At 43.5% G+C, this 14,993-nt stretch overlaps 2 protein-coding genes across 4 annotated transcripts in view; one reads left to right on the top strand and one right to left on the bottom strand.

Annotated features, from left to right (window-relative positions):
* The window catches only part of AGPS (alkylglycerone phosphate synthase), a 66,234-nt gene extending 64,842 nt beyond the window's left edge, over nucleotides 1-1,392 (top strand). For all 3 annotated transcript variants that reach the window (XM_080971067.1, XM_080971068.1, XM_080971066.1), the window contains exon 20: nucleotides 1,243-1,392. In XM_080971067.1, the coding sequence (XP_080827193.1) occupies nucleotides 1,243-1,364 (122 nt within the window). In that variant the 3' untranslated portion in view covers nucleotides 1,365-1,392. The remainder of the gene's footprint in view (nucleotides 1-1,242) is intronic.
* LOC308463291 (uncharacterized protein) overlaps nucleotides 1-14,993 on the bottom strand; it is a gene marked incomplete at its 3' end in the record, with an annotated part of 41,342 nt that overhangs the window by 24,907 nt on the left and 1,442 nt on the right. The gene's annotated exons all lie outside the window — the stretch shown is intronic.

Genomic DNA, 14,993 nt, shown 5'->3' with positions numbered 1-14,993 from the left:
ACGGTTTGTATTCCTCAGAGAGAAGAAACAAAAATGCTCTGCTCTCCTTTGGTAATCCCCATCATTAATTATTTGAACGACACTTTAGGTAGAATGGGCCATGCAAGATGGGTTGAATTTAGTTGCAAATACTGGAAGAGGCAGGGGCTGTGGCATATTGCCTTATACAAATGGATCATGGCCTTTGTTTGTTTGTTACATTTATATCGCAGCCTTCCTCCCAAAGGAGCCCTGGTTGAAGCTAGCAAATACAAACGGGTGTCTGCCTTGACTTATTCAGTCAATAATTAAAATACTTAAGTAATTAACAGCCATTAAAAGACACAACTGATGGTTAATAATAATAAAAATCTGTACTTTTATGTTTGAATGTTGTAGATCCACAACTGTATTTGAATTGTTTTTATTGTTTCATCACTTGCTATTGGTCGCCCTTGGGCTCTTTGGGGAGAAAGGGTGGGGTATAATTTTAATTAATAAAATAAATAGATTATCGTTGAAGTCAGAAAACTGAGTTATGATATCCTAGGCAATATGAGTACTAAGTCGCACAAAAGTCCTGGCAACTGTCATGGCGATCTTCGTTGTACACATAGTTAACAGCACAATCGTATATATGTTTACTCAGGCGTAAGTTCCATTGAGCTCAGTGGAGACATCCTTCCAGGTAAATGGCTATAGGATTGCAGCCTTAAGTTCAACCACCCACTTTTGTGAGAAACGTGCTTCCTGGCTTGTTAGCCAGATTTTTTTGATTATTATTTTTTAGTAACTTCCTGCAGCTGCATCCACTTTGTGCATGTTTAAGTGCTCAACATTTAAAAAGCCTCTTTGTATGAAAGCCTACATATTTTTGTATACATAAAAAAAGAGTAAGCCTTAGGATTGGTGTTTCCTTTGCCGTATCTCAATATATCCTGCTCACAGTGTTCAAAATATATGCAGCTTTAATTTAATTTTTAATGTGACGCACCATCTTGGCCTAAACTTTATCTAAATTTCATACTTTGTAAAGAGAGTAGGCAGCGTGGAACACAGGCTTCCTCTGGGAGTACATCGAGCTTAATGAGCTTGATAGTCTGGTGGGCTCAATAAATCAAATAAAGCAAAACATTTCTCATTTTTGAATAAAAGCATTTATCACCCAGTGTTTGTTCATTCATGGTCACAAGATTGATTGGCTCCTGCTATTATGGTGAATATTAAAGACTTTTTTTTTCCCCCTTCCCTTTTTCTTTCCAGTGGGCAAGTTACGGAAGCAGTGGCTGAAAGAGAGCATCTCAGATGTTGGCTATGGGATGCTGAAATCTGTCAAACAATTTGTGGACCCCAATAACGTCTTTGGAAACAGGAACCTTTTATAAGCCTGGTTACTATCCAAAGTGAAATTACCCCCCCCCAAAAAAAAAAGCGATCGTTTATGAGTCTCATGGCTATCCCAGTATCCAGATATAGCGTGGACCCAATTTGAAAGCTGTTTACTCCTTACATCTTTAATTTTCTTCAGTTAAATGTGATCATACAATTTACTCATAGCACACTTCCCACAGAGTACTCCAAAACGTTTCTCACACACAACCAGCCCAAAGTATACTAATGTCAATCTAACTGATAACCTGTTTGGATGGCTTCCCCTGCTATAGTGCAAGAATAGCCAAGGCGGATACTAAATGTTTCTGTCATAGGAGACGTTCTTGACAAAGCAGCACTCCTGAGAAGCGCATGAAAAATGGGTTTATATTTCTATAAAACAGCTTTTCTATTGAAATTTTAAACAAACAGGCAATGAAATTTATACCATGCTGCAATTTTTTTAAAAAAAACAAAACCCGAAAATAATTTTGGATTCCTAGTTCCCCCTATCTGGTATTACTGAAAGCATTAGTTCACAAAGTGTAGTCTCAATAGCATTTGTAACTTAATGTTCTGAACAATACTTACTGACTCCAAAAAGCAAACATTTATTTTTAAATACAGAAAAACACACTTGATCTTTGTTAAACAAAGTGTAGTGCTTTCATAATTTTGCCCTGCTGATTCTTTTACAGGGCAAAATTTTCCAAGTAGACAAATGGTCCTGTTAATTCTGTTTCACCAGAAGTGTAATTTGGCGTTTTGGCCATTTCAATTCTGAAACAGTCTGTTTTAAATTTTGACTGCTAGCTATGAGTGTAATCATTTAGTCCACAAAAATAAAATGTCATGCTTTTCTAAACAGTATCAGAAAGCATTAGAATGAAACCTACCTTAGAATTGTTAAAATTCATTCTGTCTATAAATACCTTCATTTTTAGGCACCAGTTCTTATTCTATATATACATCTGAAAAAACTTTAAACAAAAATATCTGAAATTGTGACACTCGCCCCCCAAAATAACGTTTATGTTAATGTCTGCTAGCAATTGGTAACAAATGTGAAGTCTGAATAGATCTGTTAAACATCCTGTTCTAATCTGACCACTAAATTTTTGCTGTTTAATCTTAACCCAGCATGTCAACTCAAAGCAGTGTATAGTCAAATCATAGCTACTGCATTCATGCCCTAAAGCACCTTCAAAACAGACCCAATGCATAATATCTCCTCATGACGATTGTCAGTTTGATATTTGTCTTACCAGAACTCATGAAAGCAATCCAGATAGTCCTTTTAAAAAATTAATCCACAAGAGGTTTTTTTTAAAAAAAAATTGCAGCGTGATAGGCCTGAACAATTGCTCTCTACTAAAGTCTGTACCTATAGTAAACATTAAGACTGAGCACAACATTAAGATTTTTGTTTCTTAACCATGTACAAGGTATCCTCATTGGCATCAGTCTGGTTACACCAGGGTACTCAGTTTTGTTTTTGATAGGAAAAAGAGTGTTTTCATGTGCCTAATGAGCACCATATCTAGGATCAGATGTTTGTTTCAGGGAATAAAATTGCCTTTTTGATAGCAAAAGTTTAATTTCCTGATTATTTTTGCTTGCTCTGACCAAGTTTATTCAATTTCCAAATGTGTAGTTTCACTTATGGTGCTTAATTGATTTACTTAATTATTATAGGTTTCCTAACCCTTTGTTACAGAAAATTGCACAGGGAAATGCCCTATGGGGATATTTTTCATAAGTTTATAGATAAATAGATGACAAGGAGTGTTCAAATCATGAAGTATAAACTTGTGTCTTGTTCACACTGTCCTATCTAATGAAGTAACTGGGGGGAGCTGCAAGAAGTGGATAGGTTTCGGGGGGGGGGGGAGATACAATGCAGATTACTGTGAACATATTGTAAATTGCTTTACTTACATCTATTTTGCTAGACCTTATTTCGTTTTCTTCCTTGTTGAAATGGTTAAATTGTTTGGAGCGTTAGCAAGAGCACCTGTAAAACATATGCAAGTGTGTGAGTGCTAATTCAGAAGACTGAGATGCTCATTAAAAAGTGAAAATTTTCAAATGGAAAGCTATTTACAGTGTATTCATGACGCACCAACAGGGCCAAAAGTATTGGTGAAGGATGCGCAAGAACATCCATTTAGCTTTCTCTAATGGTGAGTTGCAACATCCTAGCATCTTTTGACTGACGTTGTAAGACTTGAACCACTCACTCTTGGCTAGGCTTCCAAAGGACCATATATGTGCAACCATACACAACGCCAGCATTCTTCTGGCCTTCAGGAGTGACATCTGGGAAGAGATGGCATAGAACCCTCCAGATCAGCATCCAGTGTGGTGCTAAAGGTTGACCAAAAATGGAGACAGGTATAAAGCTATTTTAGAGGCACACACTTGGCTTTGGGATGCCTGGCCATAATCTGAACCCTCCTGACCATTCATTTTGCTGAAGGTTCAAGATATCTGCAGTATTGCAGTGCCTCATGGTAGGGAGGATCTGGCATGCAAAATGCAGCCCTGCTTTCCATGCCCGCCTTTCCATCTGACCAGAAGCAAACGAGAGGGGTGACCTAGAGATTCTGTGTTCTTGCTAAAACCATTGGAACTTCTCATTGAATGCTAAGATGGTGAAGCAGAGCCTTTCTTGGTTGCTTTAAGTAGGGGATGTGTAAAAACAACAACACACCACTACATGCTGATTGGCAAATCTGAATTCCCAGCGCAATGCTGTGAGTGTCTTCAAATAAGGGGCGACTCAAATCCCACAGGACGTACATAGTGTAACTCTTTGGATTCCTAGGATTTTTTAATCTTCTGTTTAAAATTTGAGCGTTGTAGGTGAACTGTCAGTGTGATATCTGGGCAGAGCATAATTCCGTTTGAAATATGGCATAGTTGGCCATATTTTCATTTACTGTTTTACTCCAATGCCACAGTAATGGGCAGGATCCAAAGAACCAGGAAACTTATTCCACACACCTGAGGCCTTGAGTGGTGCTTGCATGCATGGAGAATTGCAATCTGTTTAAATCTGTTAGGAGTTTCAATAGCAGTTTGTGGTGTTGTGAAGGGGAAGAGAATCTAGAATCCCACGGGTGCTACGTGAGCTGTGTTGTGTGCTTTTAAAAAGCTCTTTAGGTCCTGGCTAAAACCCATTTTCTATTTTGGCAGAGTTCACACCTGTAAAACATGTTACTGACTGTTACATCTTTTTGCAATGGGGTTAGAAGGTTAGATGCAAGGTTCTTGCCAGTCCATAGGTTTTTTGGTTCAGAAATCTGTGGGAAAGTTGGGTTTCCTTCTTAGGAATTGTTTTACACTGAGGGTGCCTCTTATTCTAAGGACCAAACCAGGTTACGTTAAGTGTGTCTATGCACGAGAATCATAGTGTTAGTTTTTAATGGCAGTGGAGTGGGCAATGTAGGTCTGGACTGCAACACAGTAGAGAGCTAACCCCTTCTGCTACCACTGCAATCTCAGTCCAAATCGGAGTCTGCCACAGCTGCATTTTTGTTATTATTATTGCACACGCGAAGACTTCTGTAACATAACAACTTTGGGGCCCTAGATGAAATTCACCAGTCTTGTCCACTAGAATACTAACCAACTAAAAAAAATACAATTGAGCTTTTGGCTCATAGCGGGAAACCATGTTTATCATATACTGAACAGGTAATTGTACAACCACAGTTATAATGTTGAGATTATAAAAGCTTATTAATCAAACAAAATGTTCCTGAAATTTCTCCTTAAGCCGATTAAATTACCGTATTTTTCGCTCTATAACACGCACCCGACCATAACATGCACGTAGTTTTTAGAGGAGTAAAATCCGTAGGCATGCCACCCGTAGGCATTTCCTCCATAACACGCACAGACATTTCCCCTTACTTTCTAGGAGGAAAAAAGTGAGTGTTATGGTGCAAAAAATACGGTAATACTTTTTCAAATGGCTGGTTGTTTTTGATTCATTGCCAAGTAACCAGAGAGACTACAGCAGCACCTGAAGCTTTGGGCATCTTACGGAAATAAAAAAGCTTAAGGACGTGGTTCTGTAACATTAACTGGGTAGATATAAGCTCAGTTTTGGGGGAGGAAAGGAGGAGGTTAGACCAGGCGTAACCATGGACGAAGACAGCTGTTTTCAGGTTTTAAGAGTGACCAGCAACTGGTGGTCACTAAATATCTTGGTTGATGAGGCAGCCTCAAGAGTGGTTGGATTTCTCAGATTTTCTTTTTTGCCTACCCTATAGCAGCCCCAGGGATCTATATTAGCCTGGTACGTTTTGGTGCAACAATGGAATACATCCTATGAACTATGCTGTTTTTGGCATTAAACTTGATTTTTGTGTGTGAGATGGATGGGCACATATGATCTGGGGTGGTTTGGCTTAGCAGTGTGGGCTCGCCAAGCAAACCTGCAGTTGTTTGGGGTGGACACAAAAAGGGGAATAGTGTGTGACCTGCGCAGTCAAACCTCGGTTGTCAAACTTAATCCTTTCCCGAAGCCCGTTTGGCTTCTGAAATGTTCGACAACTGAAGCACGGCTTCCGATTGGCTGCAGGAGCTTCCTGCACTCAAGTGGAAGCCGCATTGGACGTTCGGCTTCTGAAAAACGTTCGAAAACAGGAACACTTCTGGGTTTTCGGTGTGTGGGAGCCGAAATGTATGGTAACGGAGGCATTCAGGAGCCAAGGTTTGACTGTATCAGCCTCTCTAATATCTTCCTCCTAGTTCAGGCAGGCCAGCACTTATATGCAGCCTGTGTGATTATTATGTCCCTGCACTTTTTTTATCTTTGCTACTCAGTAGCAGGACAGGCAATGGAGGTTGTTGTGTAGTGGACAAAGGCCTCAAAACCAGCAGAAGGCCCATCCCTCTAATAATAATAATAATAATAATAATAATAATAATTAATAATAAATTTTATTTATATCCCGCCCTCCCCAGCCAAAGCCAGGCTCAGGGCGGCTAACAACAAACAAATAATCAAACAATCAAATAATCCAACATTCTAAAACATTTCATTATAAAAATTAATTAAAATCAAATTAATGGCAACCGTTAAGCAAAGTTCTGTGCAGGTTGCCAGAGGAGGGAGTCAGGCTGGGCCCTGACCAAAGGCCTGGTGGAACAACTCTGTCTTGCAGGCCTTGCGGAAAGATGTCAGGTCCCGCAGGGCCCTAGTCTCTTGTGACAGAGCGTTCCACCAGATTGGAGCCGCAGCCAAGAAAGCCCTGGCTCTAGTTGAGGCCAGCCTAACCTCTCTGAGGCCTGGGACCTTCAGGATGTTTTTATTTGCAGACCGTAGGTTCCTCTGTGGGGCATACCAGGAGAGGCGGTCCCGTAGGTACGAGGGTCCTAGGCCGTATAGGGCTTTAAAGGTTAAAACCAGCACCTTAAACCTGATCCTGTACTCCACCGGGAGCCAGTGCAGCTGGTATAGTACCGGATGAATGTGATCTCGCAGCGAAGACCCCATAAGGAGTCTCGCCGCGGCATTCTGCACCCGCTGGAGTTTCTGGGTCAGTCTCAAGGGCAGCCCCACGTAGAGCGAGTTACAATAATCCAGTCTGGAGGTGACCGTCGCGTGGATCACAGTGGCTAGGTCAGGGCGAGAGAGATAAGGGGCCAACTGCTTAGCTTGGCGGAGATGAAAAAATGCCGCCTTTGTTATAGCTGTAATCTGCGCCTCCATAGAGAGGGAGGTATCGAAGATTACACCCAAACTCTTAACGGACGGTGCTGGCACTAATTGCACCCCCGCAAGAGATGGGAGTTGCCCCCCCCAATCCCATATCGTCCCGTCCCAGCCAGAGGACCTCTGTCTTCGAGGGATTTAACTTCAACCGGCTTCCACGTAACCATCCAGCCACAGCTTCCAAACATCTGGTCAGTGTGTCTGGGGCCGAGTCAGGGTGGCCATCCATCAACAGATAGAGTTGGGTGTCATCAGCATACTGATGGCAGCCCAGCCCAAAACTCCGGACAAGCTGGGCGAGGGGGCGCATAAAGATGTTAAAAAGCATCGGGGAGAGTATCGCACCCTGAGGCACTCCACACACCAAGGAGTGGTGGGATGGCAATTCCCCCCCAAGCGCCACCCTCTGTCCCCGACCGGAGAGAAACGAGCGCAGCCATTGAAGGACTGTGCCCTGGATCCCCACGTCGGCAAGGCGGTGGTCCAGGAGTTCGTGATCAACCATGTCGAAGGCTGCTGACAGGTCTAGAAGAATCAGCAGCCCCGACCCGCCTCGATCCAGCTGCCTGCGGAGATCATCTGTTAGGGCGACCAGAGCCGTCTCGGTCCCATGACCAGCGCGGAAGCCAGACTGGAATGGACCCAGAGCCGATGTTTCATCCAGAAACCTACCAAGCTGTTCAGCAACCGCTCTCTCAATCACCTTACCCAGGAATGGAAGATTCGAAACCGGGCGGTAATTGGATAGATCTAAGGGATCTAATGATGTTTTCTTTAAGAGCGGGCGCACCACTGCCTCCTTCAATTCCCCTGGAAATATCCCGGTGCCAAGGGACAAATTGATGATATCCCCCAGGGGGGCCCGCACCTCGTCTGGACACGCTCTAATCAGCCAAGACGGGCACGGGTCAAGAGGACAGGTGGTGGGCTTTCCAGCTCGGAGGAGTCTGTCCACATCGGCTGGGGATATCCGATCAAAGTGGTCCAATACTGGACCCGAGGACAGTCGAGGGGCCTCCAGTTCCTTTATTGTATCCAAATTGGCAGGGAGGTCATGGCGGAGCAACAGGACCTTCTCCGCAAAAAAGCTCGCAAATGCCTCACAGCTGTGTGTCAGATTGTTATTTAAATTTGGCTGTCCTTCAAGGGACGTTAAAGACCTAATTATACTAAATAATTGCGCCGGGCGAGAGCTAGCGGATGCAATGGAGGCCGAGAAGTAAGACTTCTTAGCAGCCTTCACCGCCATCTCATAGGTTTTCATAAAAACCCTATAAGATGTTCTTGAGGCTCCGTCACGGGCACCCCGCCATACTCGCTCTAGCCGTCTGAGGTCCCGCTTCATTTTCCGAAGCTCCTCGGTAAACCAGGGAGCCCGGTTTCTGCGGAGTCGCAGAGGGCGCTTAGGTGCGATCTCATCTATGGCTGCCAGGAGCTGGGTATTCCAGCCCTCAACAAGCTCAGTCAATGAGTCGCCAGGGGGAGCAAGGTCCCGCAAGGCTTGACGGAATCTATCAGGGTCCATCAGCCTCTGCGGGCGAGCCCAAATCTAACATTCCCATTTCACACAGAATATCCTCGAGGATTAGATGCAGCCTAAGAGTATACAAGGGACACGGGTGGCGCTGTAGGTTAAACCACAGAACCTAGGACTTGCTCATCAGAAGGTCGGCGGTTCGAATCCCCGTGACGGGGTGAGCTCCCGTTGCTTGGTCCCTGCTCCTGCCAACCTAGCAGTTTGAAAGCATGTCAAAGTGCAAGTAGATAAATACGGGTGGCAAGATCCTGGAGGCAACACTGCTCAGTACTATATTACTGAAGCTGCTAAGATGTTCAGGATCAATCCATCCCAATAAGTATGAGTGCTGTCCCGCTCCGGTTGTGCCTATTAGCTGATAGTATATAAACTACTGAATATATCAGTTTAAACTTCAAACCTCACCAAATAACTACACTGGGAAATGACTGGCGAGATCCAGAACAGACAGTTGGATAATTGTAATGTGTTTGTCTGGAAGGAGCAACACAGGAATGGGTGAAGGAAAACAGACACTTGATGTTGACACGGAACACGATGCGAGTGCAATTCATCAATCCTGAACAGATGGAGCCCTAGGGAGCCAGAGGCAACAACCTGGGCCAAATACAGCAATTGACCTTTATCCCAAAGGCAAGAATGACGAGGGTTTCATGTCGCAAACTTCATTAGGATAGAGAGATCCAGGGAACCCCAACTCCCTCAGCAGCAATAGCTTTCAAAATGTGATTAGTACATTTCCCCCCTCTTAATTGTTTTTTATTGAGTTTTGATACAGAAAACACCCAAATAGCACACAATAAGCATGGCAACCTTTCAATTACAACACTTGCAAATGTAAAAAGTCCATAAACCGTGTCTCTCTGATCAGGCCATTTGTCTTCTGCTATCTTCCGACAACAGTGCCGCTGGTATAACTGATGCATGTTTATGAGAGACTGAAAGGAGGGGGTGCTTACACAAACGAGGGGAAAGGAGAACCAAAAAGAGCAGGAGAGGGAACTCTAGTGACTGCGTAGGTCAGGGATAGGAGACCTATATGTTGGAATGGTGCATCCAAAATACTATGCAAAGGGTTAATGCTGTAGTATAGAATTTTGTGATCACACACACACATGCACACACAGGCATTTTTTTCAGTTCAGTTATCAGCTGTGTGAGTTTTAACTGAGTTTTAACTGTGAGAGCAGCGTTTTGTGCTCTGCTGCTGCCTGCCTCAGAGCCAATCCGTAAATATCAGTCCGTTCCCGGATACAAATTCTTGTAAATATGTTTCAGTAAGGTAAGTATCACCTGCCTCTCTTCTACATTCAACCTGACGAGAGCAAGTACAGCAAGCAAAAGTCGTATGTTCCTTTTAAACTTTGAAAGCAAGTATTGAATGGTTGTTTTTTTCTGGGAGAAAAGAGAACTATAACTTAAAAAGAGTCAAACGACATGGGGCAACTTCCACACTAATAATAACACTTTCACACTTATAATAAGAACAACAACAACAACAACAACAACAATAATAATAATAATTTATTATTTATACCCCGCCCATCTGGCTGGGTTTCCCCAGCCACTCTGGGTGGCTTCCAACAAAACACTAAAATACAATAACCTATTAAACATTAAAAGGTTCTCTAAACAGGGCTATAGCAGCCAACAGATGAGAGCTGGGGGGGGGGGGGTCCACAATTAAGAGCTACCTTTGAGAGAGGACTCTGCACTTTCTCTGTTCTTGTTTTTGTTTAGATAGTTTTTTATCTTGCTGTATTATGAAAAAGCTTTAATAAAATCTTTATTATTATTATTGCTTTATTTTTGACCACAGCCTGTGATTAACACAGGAGTCAAAAAAGACCAGGGAGGATAAAAGTGGCTGTTGGCATCTCTCGGGGAGCCTGCACATTCATGTAGGTCCCTGTGTGCCAGGGATGGAAAACCTTTCTTTCAGCCCATGGGCCACATTCTCTTCTGGGCAACTTCCGTGGTGCTGGGTGGCAGGAGTGCCAGCCTGGCCCCGTGACCATGGGTACCATGCAGTGTGCATGGCCCTGGCAACAAAATTTGTGGGTGCCCGTGCCCTTTATGGTAAGGTTACCAGACGTCCCCGTTTCCCAGGGACAGTCCCCGGATTTACAAATCGAGTCCCCTGACAAAATCCATCTATTTAGTAGGAAGTTGAAAAGTGTCCCCAGATTCATTGAAAAAAATCTGGTAACCTTACTTTATGGGGAATTCCGTGGGACCGGGGAGTTGGCACCTATGGCTGGGTGGGTCAGAGGGGAAAATAGGCAGAGGAATGAATCAATTTTGTATTGTTGTTGTTATGTAAATTTTCACACCGCCCTTCGTCCGAGGATCATGGGGCAGTTTATAATATAAAACCAGAAAAATGAACATATCTTTTATGCTAGGCTAGTTTCTACACACACTCCCACACTTACATATCTGTCCTCCATTAAGACCAGCAAGAGGCATTGCCAGGGTCCAAAGACAGATTCCAGCCAGGCAAAAACAAGGGTGCAAACCAGAGCTAGTGAGGGGTATGGCCTGGGGAAATGGGTGTGGCTGTGGAGGGGGTGTGGCCTAAGGGCCAAGTAGGGAGGCTTGGAGGGCTGCATTTAGCCCTGGGCCTGAGGCTACCCAACCCTGCAGTATGCCATAGTTTGGCTTATTTTGATGTGCAAACCAAAGAACCCCCTGAAAAGAGAGTAGCAAGGGCTTTGAAGTTGCCCATCAACAGCTGACTCACAGGTCACCTGGTTCCAGTTTTCTATTTAAATTATAGTAGCTATTTCCAAATCATGTAGCTTATGCACATTTTTTGTGTGTATGTGTGTAAATCCATTTTGTTTTGATGATACATTTGCACTTTTTTTGGTGAGGCATAAGAAATTGAAATAAAAGAACAAAAGTTGCTACTGATATATATTGGAAATGCTGGGCCTTCTCGTGTGCTTTTCAAGTCTTTAAAATTTGACTAGCACTAAATTACTGATTGAGCACCATCACTATATATGTGGAATCCTTGGTTGAAGGCCCTGTCAACAAAAGAACTGCAAGCCTGCTTCCTTCTTTTTAGAAGCTTAAGATAGTGGTGTCTGAAAGCTTTGGAAATCTCAGTTTTTGAAAATAGCTGCTGGTTTTCCAAAACCCTTTCACTTATGGTGTTTTTTTCCATTTATTTCATTCTCTGCACTTCAATAGTTTTTCTCCATTCATGCTGACTCTTTAACAGCTGTGGACTTCACATCCCAAGTGTGGGGGCCTGCCTAGCCTGCTCTATATTTTACCTTCACCTACTTTTCTGGAAGCAGTAATTCTTTTTTGTTTTTCTTCTCTTTTTCTATGCTTCCTGAAAACGGACATTAGAATTTAATTTATTTTCAGACCACTGTATCACATCAGTCTGAGCATGAACTGGCAGTAAACATTTCCAGCTGTAACAGGGGACTCATCCCCTTCCTTTGTTCCTCCTTTGCTTCCACTTTAGGAAGGCAGGCAAGCTGGCTGACTATAGAATAAATTAAGAGGAACAGCATACTAAAAGATTTATTAATAAAAGTGATTTGGGATCCAGTCTGCGGTGGCTTGGCTTTTTCTAGTGGGCCAATTGCAGAAAATAAACGTATGTGTTTTTAAAACTGTATGCTTCACTTTTTATTAAATTTGTTATACAAATGTGTGTGTGTTCTTTTGACGGTACCAGCAATGAGGACTATTTTTTAAAAGGCCAGTAGGAGACATATCAGCTTTAGGTGAGGGGTAATGGTTTTCTGGGCATAAGTGTCCAGCTGTGTCAGGGGTGGTAATCTCACCAAATGGATCTTCTCAATTATGGATCTTCTCAGTCTTGCTTCCCCATGGCTTGGTGCCTTGTGCAGGGAAACCACCCAGAGCGCCCTAAATTCAGTGTTAGCTTTGTATGGTAAACTGGAAAGGGTCTAAACTGTTACATACCCTTCAACATGCTTACCTTTAGATCTGGGACATGGCCCCTCTCCCATGTGATATCATGGAGCCTCAAAACATGTGTTTTGGGGCTCCGAGATATCACACAAGGTCACACAATATCACACATGTTTTGGCTCTGTGATTGTGCGTTTTGGGGCTCCATGCTGAGAGCATGCTGCCCAAAACTGAGGTGCCCCAGTTTTATTGGAGCAGTTGACAGGTATGCTATCACAACCGATGGCAGTCATTTTAAATTCTTTGTCATATGCCCCTACAACTGCTTTACAGTAGAGATTCTATGCCTTAATTACCATATTTTTCGCTCTATAACACGCACCCGACCATAACACGCACATAGTTTTTAGAGGAGGAAAACAAGAAAAAAAATATTCTAAACGAAACAGTGGATGTATGATTTTTGTGGTTCATGCTGTGGCCACAGACATGTGAGTTTGGGGTAGCCCAATGCAAAAATCCTGAGGATCCATGTGGATCCGTGCTTTGTAACCACGTTTTAAGTGGGGAGGGAAGGAAAAGCACTCAAGGGACAAGGAACACGCGTGGGGTGGGTGGAGAAGAATGCTGTTAATAATGCAGAAGAGGGGTATAAGAGGAGAAGGCTCCTCTCCTCTCCTGCTTTGCTCCTTTAAAGCAAGCAGGCTCTCTGTCCCTCTCCTCCCCACTCAGCGGCTCTTCTCCCGCTTTGCTGTTTCAAAGTGAGCCACAGAGGAGGGATGGAAGGGGAACCATGGATCCTCTGCTGACGACTGCAGCAGATCCCCCCGCCATCCGTAGGCATTCGCTCCATAACACGCACAGACATTTCTCCTTACTTTCTAGGAGGAAAATAGTGAGTGTTATGGTGCAAAAAATACGGTATTTCAATAAGAGTGACAAAGATTAGTCCTTTTTATGAAATTGTGTGTTGATGCAGATCTGCCTTTTTGTCTACAATATGTAGAATGGCTTTTCATATTAAGCAACAATGACAGTAGGAGTTTGACGGTTAGCCTTTTGGTAAGAAGACATTAGATACATACTTTTTTCCTAGTACTGTACTTACTTAGTCGCGTGAACTGTTAAGCCTGGGTTGTTGTTTTTTAGATAAAGGCTTTTCATATTTTCCCCTAGTGGGGCAGTGGGACTTGCAGGCCTGCCTTAAAAAAAAGCGAGTGTTTCTTAAAGCATTGGTTTTGCAGATAGAGTATGTGTTTTCTCATATTTTGCTTAAATGTGATTTTTCGAGCCATTTTGATGCATTTGTTTTCTGGAAGGAGTGCAATGTGCCATGTACGCAGTTTGGGTTTGGAGGTGTTGGGGCAGGAAATCCTGTGTGGAATGTTAAAAGCAAGCAGAAAATGAGGACTGCAAGGAATGAAAGCTGGCCGGGTTGGCTGATGGTTCACAGTTGGGAGGTGGTAGAGCGTGCTTTTGAATTATGGTGCTGGAGGAGACTCTTGAGAGTCCCATGGACTGCAAGAAGATCAAACCTATCTATTCTTAAGGAAGTCAGCCCTGAGTGCTCACTGGAAAGACAGATCCTGAAGCTGAGGTTCCAATACTTTGGCCACCTCGTGAGAAGAGAAGACTCCCTGGAAAAGACCCTGATGTTGGGAAAGATGGAGGGCACAAGGAGAAGGGGACAACAGAGGACGAGATGGCTGGACAGTGTTCTCAAAACTACCAACATGAGTTTGACCAAACTGCGGGAGGCAGTGGAAGACAGGAGTGCCTGGCGTGCTCTGGTCCATGGGGTCACGAAGAGTCGGACACGACTAAACAACAACAACAAAGAGCGTGGAAAGGGATTAGCTGTCTGGGAGTGGTTTTTGGAGTCGACTAATTCTAAGTGCTTTGATCCTTCAGCTTACCTCAAATTAGTTTTCGCATGCCTCAGATACCTCCAGTTAACCACGAAGAGTCTGTTGGCGAAATTCTCACGGTGCTTGAAGCTGCACTAACTACAACAACATCTTCACCCAGAGTCTTATTAAACGCTTAATAAAAGAGTCTTATTAAAAGCAGTTCGAAAGCACGTCAAAGTGCAAGTAGATAAATAGGTACCGCTCCGGTGGGAAGGAAAACGGTGTTTCCGTGTGCTGCTCTGGTCCACCAGAAGCGGCTTAGTCATGCTGGCCACATGACCCGGAAGCTGTACGCCGGCTCCCTCAGCCAATAAAGCGAGATGAGCGCCGCAACCCCAGAGTCGGCCACGACTGGACCTAATGGTTAGGGTTTCCTTTACCTTTAAAGCTACATACACAAAGGCTGCTAGGCCAATCTTTTTCTCGATTTGGATCAAAGCTGGTATTGGGGGGCATCTGAAATGCAGTAGTATTTCCTTTTTAAAAAATGGCAGGATAGATCCAGGATAAATATGGATTGTGGCTAACACTCTGTGTGTGTGTGTGTATACACAACTTCCCAAACCAG

This window comes from Podarcis pityusensis (genome assembly GCF_964106645.2).
Source record: "Podarcis pityusensis genome assembly, chromosome: 1".
NCBI lineage: Eukaryota > Metazoa > Chordata > Lepidosauria > Squamata > Lacertidae > Podarcis > Podarcis pityusensis.
This window is presented reverse-complemented; position numbering and strand designations above follow the sequence as displayed.